Genomic DNA, 18531 nt, shown 5'->3' with positions numbered 1-18531 from the left:
CGCAAAGTAGGGGGGGTCCCCCCTGGGAGGCACTGTATTTGTCTGGGGGGCGTGGGCGGTTGCAGAGGCCCCGCGCTCTTCCCCGAAGCATTTAAATTAAATGCTGGGGGATCGCGAGGCCCCTGTAACTCTAAAACTTACCAGGACTCTGCCGGCGTCACTCGTGTCCATGGCAACGCGGTGGGGTCATGTGACATGATGTAACACACGTCAAATGACGCTACAGGTCGCGTGATGTCACCTGACCCCGAGACGTCATTTTACGCCGCGCGAGGTAAGGAGGGAGGCTCAGAACTGAGAGGAGTAGGTGGGGAGGGCGCAGCAAAAAAAGTTTGCCATGACAAACGCAGCGTCAAATGACACCACGGGGTCATGTGACATCACAGGGGTCAAATGACGCCGTGGGTCACATGACCTGACATCACGTGACCCCGGAGCATCATTTGACGCAGCTGCCAGGTAGGAGAGGGGGCGCGAGCTCCGAGCAGGCCAGACAGGGTGGCGCAGCAGTCAAATTTTGCGCTCCCCTGCTCTATCCTCTAACTGTATCTCTATCTGTATCCTCTATATCTATTCTCTATCCTCTATCTGTATCTATATCCTCTATATCTCTTCTCTATCCTCTATCTGTATCTATATCCTCTATATCTATTCTCTATCCTCTATCTGTATCTATATCCTCTATATCTATTCTCTATCCTCTATCTGTATCTATATCCTCTATATCTATTCTCTATCCTCTATCTGTATCTATATCCTCTATATCTATTCTCTATCCTCTATCTGTATCTATATCCTCTATGTCTATTCTCTATCCTCTATCTCTATCTGTATCCTCTATATCTATTCTCTATCCTCTATCTGTATCTATATCCTCTATATCTATTCTCTATCTCTATTATCTATCATTTACCTCTATATCTATCTCTATTCTCATCCTCTATCTGTATCCACTATCTCTATCATCTATTTTCTATCCTCTATCATCTTTGATCTTTGTTCTTTATCCTCTCATCATCTATCATCTAACCTCTGTCTCTATTATCTATAATCTATCTCTATCCTCTATTATAGTATTGATTAACCGACTATGAACTACTAGGAGTGCACTGAAAGAGTGTATAATCAATTCCAATATAGTATTAGACAGCGGAGCAAATGTAGAGTTGTAGGCACTATGTATGAGGTAGTTGGATGGTAAAGGACCGGGTAACCCCTCAGATACCTGACTGTAACGCCGACACGGGATATATTGTCCTCGGCAGTCAGCTGCAGTTATCCTGAATAGCCCTGGTCCTATTCCCTCCGGTGTGGTGTTTTCTTTCATTTTGATTCATCTCTTGACCAGGTCCCAAAACATTGCCAATTGCACGGATTGTATTCTTCCCCTCCAGAGGGCTCAACACATTGCTCAGGCATGTAGGGGTGAAGTATGTGAAGCTTCCATAGTTGTTGTGTGGTTAATAGGAGAGTAAGGCAATATACCTTTTCACTTGTTACAACACATCAGGATGGACTCGGGTTGTGAATTTAAATACATTTGAGACAATGGATTTCATTAATGCAACACCCTGCTCCAAAAGGTATGTGTATCATTTCCCAAGATATCGGGAAGGAGTAATGACCAAATTGGCCACATGAGGTCTCACACCGTTCATATCTTTTTTTTTACTATATATTTCTAAAAGCATTGTATGTATGTATGTTTTCCTGGTGTGTTCCCTGTCCCTAGCGGCAATCTCATTGGTCCCTTGGTCCGCCCGCCCCCGCACACCTCTCATTGGCCTAACACACTCACACCACTGCTTCAGGCCCCCTTGCAGCTCACCTGCCCCCCTCCCGGTGGCCGTCACTCTCCCCCGTCACCCGGACCCCAGCTCACCTCCCCCCCGCCCCCCCGGACAGGCCCCGCACCTTCCCCCTGTCACACGGACAGGCCCTGCAGCTCACCTTCCCCTCCCCCCCCCCTGGACAGGCCCCGCATCTTCCCCCCTCCCGGTGGCCGTCACTCTCCCCTGTCACACGGACAGGCCCTGCAGCTCACCTTCCCCCCTCCCCGGACAGGCCCCGCACCTTCCCCCCTCCCGGTGGCCGTCACTCTCCCCCGTCACACGGACAGGCCCTGCACCTTCCCTGCTGCACGTTTCCCGGTGGCTCGCGCTCACAGGTGCAGAGAGGGGGCGCGTGCGCAGCGCTCCCCGGACGGGAGGAGGGAGAGCAGAGAAGGACCAGGCGCGCGACAATCGGAGGAGCGCGGGAGAGAGGAGCGGTGCTGTGAGTCCTGGCAGAGGTGAGGGGGCTTTGTGTGTGCGTGGGGAGAGGGGTGGACAGTGTGTGTGGGACACCGTGTGTGTGTGGGGGGGAGGGGAGGACAGTGTGTGTGTGTGTGAGGGGGGGGACAGTGTGTGTGTGTGTGAGGGGGGGACAGTGTGTGTGTGTGTGAGGGGGGGGACAGTGTGTGTGTGTGAGGGGGCGAACAGTGTGTGTGTGTGTGGGGGGATGGGACAGTGTGTGGGGGGGAGAGGGGGGGACAGTGTGTGTGGGACACCGTGTGTGTGTGTGGGGGGGAGGGACAGTGTGTGTGGGGGGGAGGGACAGTGTGTGTGTGGTGGAGGGGGGGACAGTGTGTGTGTGTGGGGGAGGAGGGGACAGTGTGTGGGGGACGACGACAGTGTGTGTTTGGGGGGGGGACAGTGTGTGGGGGGCAGTGTGTGTGTGGGGGAGGGGGGACACAGTGTGTGTGGGGGGGGGACCGTGTGTGGGGGAGGGGGGACAGTGTGTGTGTGTGTGGGGGGGGGGGGGGGGGGACAGTGTGACTCCCGGGCAACGCCGGGTCTCTCAGCTAGTATTTCATAGTGATGCTTTGCAGTGTGGAGTTAAAGGATTTTTGGAGTTTGGGAGTACTGGCTTGGACTGGACCTCTGGGTACTCCAGGAAACCTCCAGTGGGCTCTCACTGTCTAGACGTGCCAAGTGTCTACTGGCTGAATTTCCCATGGCAGTATGGTTGCAGAGTAAGTTTGCTCTGCTTATCTTGATGTGTATGTATCGTCACAATTGACCGACGCCCATTTCGCATTTCCGCTTTCTACATGCTAACGGTTTAATACCTCAGATGCCACAGCTTTTTAATAATATCAAAGGTGATGTCTAGACCATGATCTTATAGGACCCAGTCTTGTCTCCTTACATATCTGCCTTAGGCTGCGCTTATAGTACCGGTGACCCAACGAAGCGGCAAAACAAATGTATTGCCGCCGTCGTGTGCACTTATAGTAGAAGCGACGGGACGTGGCGGCGTGAATTTTTGAAGCCGGTCACATTTTTGACAGCCTATGAACCAATCAATGGCCAGGTCGCCCGCGACGTCGCCGGAAAGCGTATTACAACTTTCGCTGACGGCCACGGGTGACGTTATCCGTCGCGTTGCCGTCTCGCACACTATAAGCATGGCCTTAACCATCGGATATAGTGGGCGCGCGACGGAGCACATGGTGTCACGCGTGCCTGTCGGCCGAGCGATCTATGGCCTGAGATCCACAGCGACGGGGTGGCGGAGGCGTGGCCATGACATCACGATGCTGGTTCTCCCTCATTGGCTGAACCGCTCACGTGACCCGGCCGTCGCGCGACAAAAACAAATTCGCTTATCTGCTGAAAACGCTGCCGCACCATCGAGCTTCATCGCACACTCTATGGCCTGCCTCACTCATGGAGGTGCGGCCTGTTGTTCACGCGCGCACTGTCGCTCACAGTATGGACGCAGCCTTACAATACAGGCAACAGCTTTTCATGTATACTGACAGAGGTCAGTGAAAAAAGTAACTCCAGTTTTAGCTGAAACATCAAATGAAAACCATTTAGCTGAAACATCTATTGCAGCTCTGCAGTCAGGAGAATACCACAGACAACTGCGACATTGGGTGGATACATAGTGTACAGTTAAGTTCCTTTCAGTCACAGCAGGCTAGCACTAGTGTTAGCAGCTGATCTTTTAAACAAAGACATTTCAGGCAGTATGTAATCTTGACAGCACTAATATTATTTGTGTCTGGCCAAGTTTTTATGGACTAATAAGGTAAAGGTTATGTTTTAACATCTTTAATCTATAGGGCATGAGTGCACGCAATAAGGGGATTGTTGTCTGTTCCCAGAACTTGGATATAGTGTATTTTTCCCTTAGTGCCCCTTCCTGAGTCTTAACGAAGGTGGAGCGAGGGTATTTTTTTCTTTGTTTTTTTGTGCTTAAGTGCAAGTGCTTTTATAACTTTGCAATTATAACTTTGACTGGGACCCTACAATCTGTTTGCCTATGTGGACCCTTGATACTTGACACTGGGAGAAAACGGGACTCTTTGTAATCAGAGATGCTGGACCAAGAATGTTTAAGCTTTTAAGAACTTTCCCGTAAACATCAAAATAAATCATTACTGTGGTTTCAGTTCACGTATACAACAGCTAGCTACAATTTTCACACTTTACATGGGGGGGTCTTTACTACCTTTTATGATGCCTTATTTCAGGGGTGCGCAATCTTTCCCACCTGTGTGCGCCCCCCTGGCTCAGCTCCGGCATCAAATAACGTTACGTTAACATGGCAACGCGACATACCATGACCCTGTGGCGCCATCTGATGCGATTGCCATGGCGACGCGTCGCCTGACACCAAGGTAAGGGAATTTACAGAGGCCTTGCGCGGTCTGCCGGCATTTAATCTAAATGCCTCTGTAACCGCCAACCCTCCCCCCCGCAGAAAATCTCGGGCCTGCATTTTGCATACCCCTGCCTTATTCCACCTCTTGTATGTATGTGTATATATTTTTATTTACATAGCACCACCAACGTACACAGCACTCTACAGAATTAGCAAGACATTATACAAAGTCTCGAATGATTAAACAATGGTAAAAATGAGTCATTCCTTTGTAATACTACCTGCAGTATGTTACTGTACTGTATTAGTTATGTGGGTGATGAAGGGCGATGACACCGCAATGTGTTAGTTATTTGGAAGTATTATTGTGGTATAATATTACGTGTGAACACTGGTCCACCTAGATCTCTACTAGCTACCTTTGCTATATTGGTGTCTTTCTGCTTTCTTTTGGCAGCTATTGCAGTGCAACCAATTTATCACCCCTAATATGCAACCTATGGCTAATTAGCAATGTGGCTTTGCTGTGATTTTAAACGTACAACATCAAAGCCACTCATGACCTTGAAACTGTCACCACCTTGTAAGCTAAAATCTCTCATTGGAGCCAAATATCACTGTATATGCATGCTTGGTCAAGCATCCTTTGTTTGACTCTACTTAATCACTCCAAGTTCCCTAGCAGCATATCTTGAAAGGGTTGTGCAGCACTGGGAAATAAGATCTGTAAATCAGATATAAATGAATGATTGCATTTTAATGTCTTGTTTTGTGCTCCATAGGAATGTATAGAATTGGAATAAATGCAAATCAGTGGCATGAAACCATTTGTTCCCGTCAATGTTACTTGAAGCCCATGCTTTGGCATAATTTTGTATATTAACTCATATTTACCGCCTCTACATAAATGAGTGGAAGAATTTCTACTAATATTGAAATCAAATGCAAATGCAGTGGGATTTCCTAACACCAGTGCCTAAAATAATAAAATCAGTGATACTGTGTTTTGATTCAAGAAATTGCAAACCTGTTAAACATTGGGGCCAAGCTTCGTGTATCACGATTCTTTACCACTCTAGTAGTATCGCGAGTCAATATGGTACTCCAATGGACATTGAACGATGTGTATGTGGCTAACAACTTTTTATAAGCAAGTTGAAGAATATTCTGCTCACCAGCGTGAATTTTGCCAGCTCTGTCAAATGTACTTGCTACTCGAGTTCCCAACTCAAAGCTCATTAGAAGTTGTTTAAAAATAAATATACTGGAGGTCCTAGTGCAGAGATGTTTGGCATGTCAAACACAATATACAGTGTAAACATTAACAGGTGAATTAAAATAATCATATATTGGGGACAATTACTGCCATGAAAATCAAGCTCCTAAATAAATGAATTCATAAACATATTTTATTTCAGCACAGACTCCGTAAGGGTGCAGATCTGAGAACATGTGTAATTAATTACAATATGTGGGTTTAAGAAAAAGAGTACTGTACATTTCATTCAGGGTGACAAATTACCATATCATAATGTCTCTTTGACCACGATGGATGATGTCATGTTCCCGGACATTTGTCACAAAGAGTAATGAAGTCTGATGATAGCAAAGGACTCCTGCCAAGAAAACAAGTCAGGGCAGGGTTCTATGGGTAAATGATTAACAGGTGTAGTTAAATGTACATGAAGGCTCCACTAGGCAAGGATGCACCCCATGAATGTTGAGGCACTGTCAAGGTAAAGTAACTTGCCCAGGGTCATGAGCCGTCGACGGCATTCGAACCAGGTTCACCATCTTCCAAAGACCATTACATAACCATTGATCTACTCCTTAAACTCAGGAGTAACGGTGGTTAAAGTGAGTTTTAATTTTTTTTATTTTTTTTTTATTGTGTGTTTTTTCAAAGAAGGGTGGGTACCTATGGTGGTCCTTTCTTCCATGTAGTAACAAAGGAGGGAGAGGGAGTAGATGGTATGTCCATTTCCAATTAATTGTACTCAACGTTAGACCTCCATATTTTTATGTTAAAAACAGCTTGTTACAACCAGTCCTGCATTACTTAATTGTAAATGTTGCAGTGAATCGACATCTTCACCAGGACAACCCAAGTTCCTGAGGTGTGTATCCTTAACCCGTTTAGTATGTGTACTTCAATATTTTAATATTTATGCTCTGAAAACAAAAATGTATTTATTTCTCACATGAATATGTATGCAGAGAGAAATTTGAACTGTAAATATCATCCCACTTCAACCAGTGGGTATAAAGATATAAATTACCACCCAGTTCTACATATGCAAAACATTTTCCCCAAGATGGCAAACCATGGAAAATTGGTCATTTTTCAACAGTGAAAAAGGATTGCAACCTTATCAAAAGTTTGCAAGCGATATGCCAAGTCTTTGTAATCCAGACCCTGAAATAGGGCTTTTTGCTTGAGCTACTTGGGTAGAATGCCAAATTTCAATATACTTTGCATATTGAAAATTAGCTGGTTTCCCAAGTATCTCTCCACATGTTCTATAGGAGTTTTTCAGAAGGGATACAGGTCTACTAAAATAGGACATTGCTTACCCATTGTAATTTTGGTCTCCGAGCAATGCGAAATTTCACAATTTGAGAAACTCACAAAAATTACCTTAATTTTTTTTCCCAAACCAATTTTCAACACATGCACCCAGCCCTAGATTCAAATTATTACTCTAGACTGACAACTGTAAAACATAGCATGTATCTGTTTATAAATTACAGTAGTACCCAAAGTGATTTACAGTGTAATTGTCACCCTTGGATTCACTGTTATGAAGAGGTGAGATCATGGACATTGGGGAGGGGGATGGGAGGTTAACTGGGATCATGGAATGCAATGGAGAAGGAGTTTTCAGTTGGCTTCTGAAGATAGGGAAGGGCACAGATTGGATGTGGGGGGGAGGACAACTTGTGGTGGTGGTGGGGGGGGGAGGAACTTGTTCCAGTGGCAGGGTGGTGTTGAGTAAGGCAAATGATCAGAATTGAGAGGAAAACACATGGGGGGCAGGGGGAGTAAAGTTTGTTGCAGTCAGGGAGCAAAGAGGACGAGAAGGGGGTATAGCAAGAGATGAGTGCTGCAAGGTAAGGGGGGAGGGGGGTAAGACCATGGAGAGATTTGTAGACCAGGAATTTGAACAGGAAACTTGGATGGGTAGTCAGTGAAGTTGGGAGAGGAGAGGGTGGCGTGAGCAGAGGGTGGGAAATTGAGAAGTGTACAAGGTGCAGCATTTTGGATTTGTTGAAGTGGTATGGAGTAGAGGGAGAGAAGTAGTGTTAGAGTGGTGAAGATTGAGTGAATGAGAATTTTGGCAGCGGGGAAGAAAATTAGTGGATGTATTTGTCTGATGTTGTGGTAGTAGTGATGGCGGGGGATGTGTTGGGTGAAGGTAGGGTCAAAAGGTTGCAAGCAGGGGGGGGGGGGAGAAAGATAGTGGGGATTGGGGAGAATGAATCAGGAAAGTAAATAACTTCAGTCTTAACTGGATTTATTTGCAGGGAGGACATCCAGGTGGAAATGGTGGGGGGAAAAAAAAAAGTTAAATACATCCAGCAGTAAAAGGATTAAAGTTAGTGGTGTTAAGTGTGCCAACCTTCTTGCATGTGTGCAAACTAAGGTGTTTGCAGCTGATCGTGCTTGTTACTCGTTCAAATATGCCATTTCACATTGACACCATGTGAGTGTATACCTTTTACACAATCTAGATACATAGTTTACAGTCTGCGCTATTGGCTTTTCTTACCTTATTCCACGAAGGCATCACACCTGTGGATTTCCTGGGTACAGACACCAACACAAGACTTAAAGTGCCACTGATTTTTGGACATCCACTAAAGAACTGGGAATCTGAGTAAACGCTGCAGGATTTTAGAATCATGATTTATTCACCATGAGACATATTGCACTGTGTTTGTTTAACATATATACCTGCGCTCCCATTAAAAAAAATTTTTTTTTTTTTTTTTTAAAAACCTGGACTTCTGAAAAAGCAATCCACTTAAGGGTTTGAGCAGCAAAAATCACTTTTGATATCACGCTTAAGAAAGCAAATATATTTTACTTTATGTAACATACATTTTCACTGAAAATCAGTGAATTCCTTTAAATAAAAAAGTGTAACTAATTGATTTTAAGTGCCACTTTAGATAACACTGTTTTCCCACTGTACAACCAACACATTACTTACAAGAATACATTTCTATATTCAAATTGCCTTCCATGTGTAAGGGAGAAGGCCTAGTGTTCTGTACCAGCCATATGTCTCTTGGGCAGGACATTAAATTAGCTGTATTTAGTCACAGGATTTCAAAGGCATAGTTTGAGAATTAGGAAACCAAAGGATAGACTAAGGATATTTTTTATAAAAATATATAATTTTATATATTTAAAGGCAGATATCTAGAAAACAACCTTAGTCTATCCTTTGGTTTCCTAATTCTCAAACTATGCCTTTGAAATCCTGTGACTGATTTAATGTCCTGCCCAAGAGACATATGGCTGATAAATATATGCCACCAATTGCTTGTGATATGGCTTGCAAGGGGGTGAAATTGGAGCACCTAAAGCACGTATGTTTAAAAATCAGTCACAGTCCACACGTGTACCTGCCCCCACATGTGAACTCTTATTACAGCTGTCCAGTTAACTTAACACCATTCACTTCCATTACAGCTGATTTCATTCAATAAAAATTGTAAAGATCACATTACCTTCCATAAAGCTTTTTCTTTGTTAAAATATTGCTGACTCAGCTTGCGGTACATTTTCATATATTGTAGCCCTCTAGTCTAATGCAAGGAAAGGTATACTTCCCCTCAATAAAATGCCAATTACTCAACGTGATGCAGATCGTTTCTGCATTTGTGTTTGACCCCCCCCCCCCCCTCTGCTCCTGTCCCCACCACCCAATGAGACAGGACACAGCATCAAGGCAAGACAGTTTATTTTCTATTTTCAGTAACATTGCAGCCATCTGGGAAAATAAAATAAAAAATAATAACTCTAAACATGGATGGAAGATGTATCTACAGTGTTACTAAGCAGGACTTGGTCCCATGGTCTTATTCAGGAGTGATACCATTATTCATCCAATAAATTAGAAAGCATGGCCATTCAAGTGCATTTATTTTTGGGCTGGGATTAGGTCATCGATGCACTGGCCCTTCTCCAGGCGCTTTTCCATTTCAATCAGGAGTTTTACACCATCAACCACCATCTGAACTAGATACACCTCAGAGAAACCTAGACGATCAGCATTAGACACATCGAAGACTCCTCCAACAGCTGCAGTATCGACACCACCTGAGGGATGGGGAAAATACACAATTTACTAATTCAAGTATCACTCGCATTTATGCTCACTTAGAAGTCAAATGTAGTAGGAAATAAGAGGCGAACGGCCAAGGCTACAGAGTCTGCAATATGCCCCATTTTGTATTGGGGTAGGTAGAAATCACAAACACAAGTACATAGTATGTCTGCACATTTCCAACAGTCCTTTAATTATGTCCAACACCAACCTAAATGAGTGAACACTTACACTTGGGTAGGTACCAGATGGCAGTATTGCAAATAGTGCTTCTTACCCACACTTGGAATTTTAGGGGCTGGTAGAAACCTTGTAATATACTGAGTACAACAGAGTAAAGTAGGTACCAAGGTGCATGTTAAGGTGGTACAGCTCATCCTCAAAACACAAGATGTCAAATACTTGCGAACACATGTACAGCCCGATTCATGCTGGGCACAGTGCTGTGTTACCTGTTCCTCTCTTCTGAAGCCTGAGCCTCTTTAGGATTTCACCAAACTTCTCGTTCTTGCTCAGATTTGGTAACTTAACGTGAACGCCAGCACGGAGACCAGTCCCAAGGTTGGATGGGCAGGTCAGGATATACCCAAGGTGTTGGTTCCACATGAATTGGTAACCTTTGTTCTTAAAGAGTGTTTCAATCTAGGCGAGAAGAACAAAAAAAAAGTTGAAATCAATTGGAAGGTATCAAGTGGAGAGTTTTTTTTGCACCTCCAACCTTGAAATCTCTACACCAATAGAACCCCCTTTAAAGACTTGCATTTGTGCCATCTGGCCAGCAGCAGTTTTGCAAGATCACAAAAAGTGCAAGTTCCTACAGTAAGGCTTCCAAAAAACAAGAGGACTGTCCGGTTCTGGGTGCCATACAAAAGCCTACCGTTGTCAGTCCATCGCAAAACCGCTTGAACACTTCCTTCATGTTGCCACCCTTCTGCATAGAGATGACACGCAGATGGTCTTCCTCATTGATCCAGACAAGGAATGTCTTATTGTCATTATGCCTTAAGTGAAGTCAAACATGTGTTACCGGCAAGTTATTTTTTTTTTTTTTTTAAAGTGCACTTGTTTAACAAAGTTTGCCCTCAGTGTTCAATATACCACATTAGCTAATATTTCATTGTACAAAGTGGCACAGGAACCAGTATATAGTGTAGATTGAGTTGTAGAGTGGCAGTGCATCCATGACCAAAAGGGCATTGTACATATTCCCATTAGCTTGTACTTCCAAGTAAAGTGCCTACTCCCAGCTCCAAAATGGAACTTACACTGAGCCGCAGGTCAAGGTGCTGTGAACAGAAGCCTTGGATTAAACAGCCACGTTGAGTCTTTATACTACTGGGATTTCAATAGATATCCAGGTTTAAACAGTTTAAGGCTAGTGCTGACAAAACAGAAGACTGCAAGACAATACGTGATACTATGTATCAAAATTGTTCCCCACTTTGTAAAGCTTTTATAAAGGAGAATTTAAATTACTACATTTTATAATTAAATATGGATATTTGATCAACTAAATACCTACTGGTCTATTAAGTACTTAATTCCAATAAATTTAGGCACCATGCAGATATTTAATGTTCAAATTAGTTTCCATAAATTTGGATGCAGGATTGTGGAACTGGGAATAAGCATCCACTGGCCATTGTTGTAAACCTACCAGATTCCTCTGGCATCAGGCCAGTCCCGTCCCATTCCAGAGGCCAAGAGAAGTGGAGAAACTGGCTTATCAAACAGGAAGTGGTCATCAATAAGCTGCTGCTGTTCTTCATCAGACATGCTCTTCAAAGCATAATACGTTCCTTTCAAGTCACCATCCAGGCTAGCAAGAGCTGCGAAGCACAGATAGCTGTCACATATAGGCAGCTTATTCCTATATATTGTAAGTAAACGGCATATTCTGCAAAGTCCAGCCTGCTAGCACCACACCACATTCTAGGAAGTTGGTCCATGTGTTTATTCAAAGTGCAGTTAGCCTGTACAACCCAATTTTTAGGTAACCTACTGACAGATTTGTAATACTACTATGGAAAGGGAGATTTTACCAGCAAAGGAAAGTATTCTTTACAGAAAGGTAGTTGAGAATTTACCAACGATGGCAGATACAATAGATAAGAAAAAAAAGTTGGACATCTTTAGGTTATAGGAATATGGCAAACTAACAAGTGGAATATGGGAAGGCTTTGGATCCAGGGAGAAAGTCTATTTCCTTAGTCCAGTAATGGCAGAAATTGGCAAAATGTTTTGCCATCCTCTGGATCAATAACTAAAATATAAGATGATCGCATCTGATCAAAGTTAACAGCTTGAACTGAAATTACACAGGTTGAAAGTAGTAACTATGGAATACATGAAGCATGTTATGCATGCACTCAGGCTAGAAATAACCATACATGTCTCGGCTTCCTGTATGCTGAACATCCTAGTCAAGGCCGCACTATACAGATAGAAAATGAACAGGATTCCACAATAAGTGTCAACACCCTTAACATTGCATGTTGACCTACATGAAATGTAAGGGCTGGGACCCCACGAGAGTTCCCCACCAGCAGGGGAATCCTCCCGAGCCGGTCCCAGTCCCCCCTGGCTGCACAGCTCACTACACGCTGTGACGCGTCAGCCGCCAGGGGATTCAAGAGAATTGTAATCCCAAGCGGCGACCCATTACGTGGTGTGGCTGTGAGCCAATGAGGGGAGGCTTCGGGGAGGAGTGTGAGGGGGAAAGCAGCGATTTTAAATAAACTGCAACACCAAGGAAGTCCCCCCTGCTCCCTCCCACAGACTCTCCTCTTGGGGGGGTCCCCTTTCCGATTCCCCCCCTGCTCCGATCCCCCGGGCTCCGATTCACCCCCCACCCACCCCCGGTGTGTATTTGTGAGTGGTAGTCTGTGTGCCGAGTTGAGGGGCTGAGGGGCTGAACGGCTGACAGGCGGTCCCGCCCCCTCACGTCAAGGCCGTGCTCCCCACCCGCAAAAATGGTTCCTGTGGACCGGAAAAAGCCCCAAGTGCCTCTCCACACGCCGCCTGTCTGCAGTGCGGGCGCGTGGTCTGAGGCAGCGGGGTCTTAGCCTAAAGGTTCAAAGTAGCTGTTTAATAAGCTAATCCCAGTCCCTGCAACAGCCTACATGTTTAAATAAAATCAGTTGGGTAGTTAGACAAATGTACATTTAAACTCTTAATGCCATTTAAAAAAAAAAAAAATCTTTTAACATACTGATCACCCTTTGATTTCTATAGCAGGTTTTAACACTTCCCCAGCAGTGCAAGACCTTTGTAACACTTTCCTGTGTGATCATTTGTTGCCAATATTTCTAGCAGTTTGAGCTGCAAATTAATAGATAGTGTTACCCTAGTAATACAACAATACATTGTAGCTGCCACATTACACTGACTGAAGGCAGCCATTTAGTTAACCCTGGGAAGCAGGATCTTTGCTAATCAGTCACAGGAGAACTATTTGATTAGCAGCTGAGGTAATTTGTTTTCAATAAAGGTAATCAAATACTGCATATATTTAAACACATTTTTTTTAACGTTCTGCAGACTGCCTCAAGCGTTACAGGAAATAATGTATACATTATGGAGTACATTTCATGTCACCATGAATGATTAAATGCTACTTGACCAACCAACATGGGCCACAGCCCATTAAAGAAAAAAATTCCAGTTAAAATACCTTCGACAGACAGTTTCTCAATTCCCCGTCTTTCTCCACGGCTACAGTGAGGGGGGAGACAAAATCCACGGACACTCCTGCCAGTTCTAACACGAGAACTAATCACATAATTTGGGTCCAAATCATCCCCACCCTAAAAATAAATTAAAAGTTAAACCAGAATATTTCACACGTTTCATTGTCAAGCAACCACATTGATTGCCAAAATAGTATGTCTTCATTTGTTACTTGCATTATTCCTACGTAAACACGTCTGGTTAGGTTGTTAATAAGTTTACAGAAGTACTTCCATGTCTTGCGCATGCAGAACGACAAACCAGTAACCTACAAACTTCTGACCACACTTGGAAATCAACCCTTACTGTACCTTCAGGTTCTCAGAATTCAAGTCAGTCTTATGTTGGTCTGTTGGTTTGTAGCCTCCATGTCTGTCCTCAATGATTGGGTCCAAGAGCTCCTTAAAAACGTCATAACATTCTTCATCACCAGCAACACATCCCACTGTCATAATATAGGGATGGCCTAAACAAGAACAGGTCATTTAGGACTGGCGTCTGGATAAGATCACTGTACATTTTATTCATTTGTCAAGTTAAAAGAATGTCCATGCATGCAGACACTGAATATTAAGCACATTCTAAACGAGTGGTATTCTGGTAAGTGTTGCATATCCAGATAGGGCATGTAAAAATTTTTGGGGGGAGGGGATCATGTTTGAATTGAACATGCACTGCAGCCAATATGGTGTGCAACAAATTAAGTGGAAAGGCTCTTATAAAAAGTCATGAATTAAAGTCAGACTAGGATTTCCCATGTCATAAACACCATTGGCAAACAGCTAGTAGATAAATGTATTCTCTCAGCTGGTTACACAGATGTATTGCTTGTGGTAAAATGCACTACATCAGCCAGGGCGAGGTCAGTAAACCCAATCAAGTTGTAGTTTAAGTCATAAAACCAGCACTTCCAATGAGGGAGAACAGGTGGCAAAGTGGATCAAAAGATTGTCTTTTACCTGGGTTGTCAACCCCAGTTTGAATGACATCATCCACGGTAAATCCACTAGGAGTCTGTTTATCCCTCAACTTCTTGTACAGCCCTGGGGTCAGCACCTTGGACATGTGGTTGTTGTGGAGAGTCAAGTCTGGGAACTCCTCTTCAACACAGTACTTCATCTTCAGCAAGTTGTGGGTGTTGCCGAAAGGCATGATTGTACTTAACTGCAAGATGGGGGAGGGAGAGAACAAGGAAGGAAAGCCATCACCCCAAGTCTCTGATAGGCATCTCCCCATATTGTGACCTTCAGCAGAAATTCCTTTAAGTGGTTATCTAGGTCTAGTCGAGGAGCGGCCAACTCCAGTTCAAGGGCCACCAACAGGTCAGGATATCGATGCTTCAGCAAAGACAGTCCAACCAGTGGCTCTGTCATAATGACAGCCACCTGTGCTGAAACAGGGATATCCCGACAACCTCACCCATTGGTGGCCCTTGAGGACTGGAGATGGCCACCTCTGCTTTAGTACTATTCTCTAGGTCAGAAAGTAAATTAATCATGCAAATCTTCATATTACAGGATAGCCAAAAGCACCGAACTATACCACAGATCCAACAGACCAATGTGATTCTCACTGCAAGAGGCCAGAGGGCTAAATCTAATAATTAAAAGTAATGCCCACTGCCGAGGAATGGGGTTATCTGCCGATAACACAAAAACACAGGGGCTCACAGGCTTTATTTTAGTGTGGTTAGTGATAGTCCTAGGGAACCGCCACCAAATACCTTAATAGAAAGGTAACCAATACTCTGCTCTTAATCACACAAGAAATAAAAAGCATGACAGCTGGGGATAATATGCAAAGGGAAACCTTCAGACAAAAGTGCCTGCATTGCTGTCCTCTGGCAGACAGTTTACTAGTACTGAATGTCATCACCCAAGAGTGATGGACCACTGCAACAATAAATAACCCCCAATGCACTTGGCCCTGAGCCCACTGGCTGCACCACAGGAGGATAGGAGCAGCCAGTTGGGGGCAGTGCTGAGCTGGGACATGGGAAGACACCAAATGTACAGTTACATTAACCCCTTCCCTGCTTTTTTTTTTTTTTTGCCTCCATTACATTTACCCCCAAAACGATTTAAACCTAAAAAAGGGAAATAAAAAAAATTACAATACAAATCCTGAAAGCCAAGATACAAGCAAGAGATGAGGTCAGCCACCCAAATCCTCTACAATAAATCCAAATCCGTTCCCTTCGCAAGCACGGGCACCCTTATAATAATCAGGCAGCGCCTGGATGGGTCTCCTTGTCATGGAATCCCTGCTGATCCGCTGCAGGAATAGCTTTGCACCCATACAATCCGAGATGCAAAGGCTGCAAACGCAGCGCCCTTACCCCGACCTGCGGGGGCGATCCCAAGGACACGGACCCCTCCACCAGCATCTTGTGCATCCCAGAATTTATCATACCACAACACCTACTGCAGCTTGGTTCCGATCCAAACCCACTACTGACCTCTCCTTCAAAGGCATCTGTATTAGAAGCAGACTCATGAAAGCGCATTTCTTTTTAGGACAACGCCTTGCATCCCATCCCTTCCGAACTACACACTCATTAACCCTGTAGATGCTGGAGAGGCAGAGCAATGCGTTGCTGGCCTCTCCAGCAGTACTGGACTTGGAGAAGGTGTAAATGACACTTACACCCCATGCAAAACAATATGCATGAATGCATCTCCTACATTCTAAGCAATATGCATTAATTAATCCCCTCCATCCTAAACAATATGCATTAATTAATCCCCTACATCCTAAGCAATATGCATTAATCTCCTACATCCTAAAAAATATGCATTAATTAATCCCCTACATCCTAAACAATATGCATTAATCTCCTACATTCTAAGCAATATGCATTAATCTCCTACATTCTAAGCAATATGCATTAATCTCCTACATTCTAAGCAATATGCATTCATTAATCTCCTACATGCTAAACAAGTGACAGATTTCTAACCTACCTGGGATGTGTTGGATTAGGGAATGACTCTGATAACACCACTCACTGCTTTTCCCCTGAGGACCTGCAACCACCAAGGCTTGAAGTGTTGTGTGAGAGAAGGTGCTCCCCTGCCTTTATATAGGGAGCTGATCCTGCCTTCCCATTGGCTGCTATTTATATTCCATTCATTCGATTGGCTGTTTCTGAGATGGAGCACCAGCTTTTAATCTCTGATCAATCACTGTGTTCCCATTTTGACAAACCCAGTCCCAGCTGCCTTGTGCTGCCTGCTTCAGGGGAGCAGTGGGACAGAAGGACAGAATGACATAGACAGGGCAGACAGTAATTTGTGTAATCGACTAATTAGTGCACTGTGCACATATATAATCATATAATAAAAAATATATTATTATTATTAACCCTGCAGTATGTAACACTAATAATATACTGGTTTCCTCTCAAGCAGGCAAGAAACATACATACATATATATTTGTGTGGGTGTTTTTTTCTTGAGCTAAGACTGCACTGATTAGTTTGTTACACAAATGACTGTCTGCCCTATCTTTGCTGTTATTTTTATTAGGGATATCTGTTGTTATTATTATTTTTTACAATTATTATTACTAGTTTATGTGCAATTAATAAAAAATAAAAAACGTTACTGCCATTAGTGTGTGCAGTGTATTGCAGGCCTCTTAGGTAGCAAAGAGTTAAGAAAACAAAACAAATGTGTATGAATGTTCCTTTTACTCTGTTCCTTCATGTTCTTCTGTAATACAGGAGGTCCTCGATTATCCGACAGAATCCGTTCTGGAAGTAGCGTTGGATAGGGAAACCGCTGTTAAGTGAGTCCAATGTTAATCAGCGTTGGATAACGCATTCCGACGTCGAAAAACAGCCCTTAGGGTTGCATTGTAAAGCGTTGGATATGCCATTCGTTGTAAAGTGAAACGTTGGTTAATGAGGACTGGCTGTATACTGAAGGCCCGGACATGGCAAAAGGGCATCATTTGTTGTAAATGTGAATTTGTGGTCTTTTTGTCACTGTGTATAGAGCCCCTCTCTTGTCTCCTGCTGCAGCACTCTTGCACATTTCTGTATGCTGAAAATTTCAGGAGTATGTAAAGAAGCTAGTTTCCTTTCCCAGAAATGAGTGGTTTTGCTGTCTATTAAATGCATGATGTATATGATGCTTAAGGTCAAATGTAAAAAATTTGTGATTTGTGATTTATTTTGAGCTTTTTAAAAATTGCTTGGGCAATATTTTACCTCCAATCACAATGTATACAAATATATATGAGGAATGCAGTTTATTAGAACACAGATATCTAGATTTCGGTTTGCTCTTTTCGCTCAAAAACTGTTTGTAGAAATCTGATTGCATACTTTGTGCTCTCTCTGTGCTGAGAAGACTACTGTATTTGTCTTTTTCCAAAGTATGTTAACTAAAATAAGGGATTTCTGATTAAAAACATTAAAAAAAAGCTAAGGTTACAAGATGAATATATGTACTATCTCATTGGTCATTTGGTATTGGCTAATCTGACTTTGCCTTTTCCCCCTTACGGCTGTGTTTTATGAAAATATCAAATCGTATTGTATCTGATTGTATATTCATTTATTTTTTAGCAGTCTAATAAACTTAGAATTTTATGAATGACTCAGAGGCATAGAATACATTGTAATTTCCATATCAGGCAGAGCCTTCCTTAACACATGAGGATAAATATGTCTTAAACCACAGAACTGGCCATCGCAGTGCAAACCTCTTCATTTTTTCCAAATTGATATTAATAGTAACCGTGCATGTGACATCAATTCATTAATTCCTGTAGGAAGAAGGAAGAATTACTTAGGGTAACTATTTT

At 43.4% G+C, this 18531-nt stretch overlaps 1 protein-coding gene across 1 annotated transcript; it reads right to left on the bottom strand.

Moving 5' to 3' along the window:
• Positions 1–9606: 9606 nt before the first annotated feature.
• On the bottom strand, positions 9607–16830 carry CKB (creatine kinase B). Its single transcript, XM_075614993.1, has 8 exons — positions 16682–16830; positions 14678–14882; positions 14030–14184; positions 13663–13795; positions 11647–11818; positions 10867–10990; positions 10442–10631; positions 9607–9982 (listed from the first exon to the last, which is right to left on the bottom strand). The coding sequence occupies exons 2-8, from the start codon at positions 14868–14870 to the stop codon at positions 9804–9806; spliced, it is 1146 nt and encodes a 381-aa protein (XP_075471108.1). The 5' UTR covers positions 14871–14882; positions 16682–16830; the 3' UTR covers positions 9607–9803.
• Between the last annotated feature and the right edge of the window lie 1701 nt (positions 16831–18531).

Source organism: Ascaphus truei, chromosome 9 (assembly GCF_040206685.1).
Source record: "Ascaphus truei isolate aAscTru1 chromosome 9, aAscTru1.hap1, whole genome shotgun sequence".
Lineage (NCBI taxonomy): Eukaryota > Metazoa > Chordata > Amphibia > Anura > Ascaphidae > Ascaphus > Ascaphus truei.
This window is presented reverse-complemented; position numbering and strand designations above follow the sequence as displayed.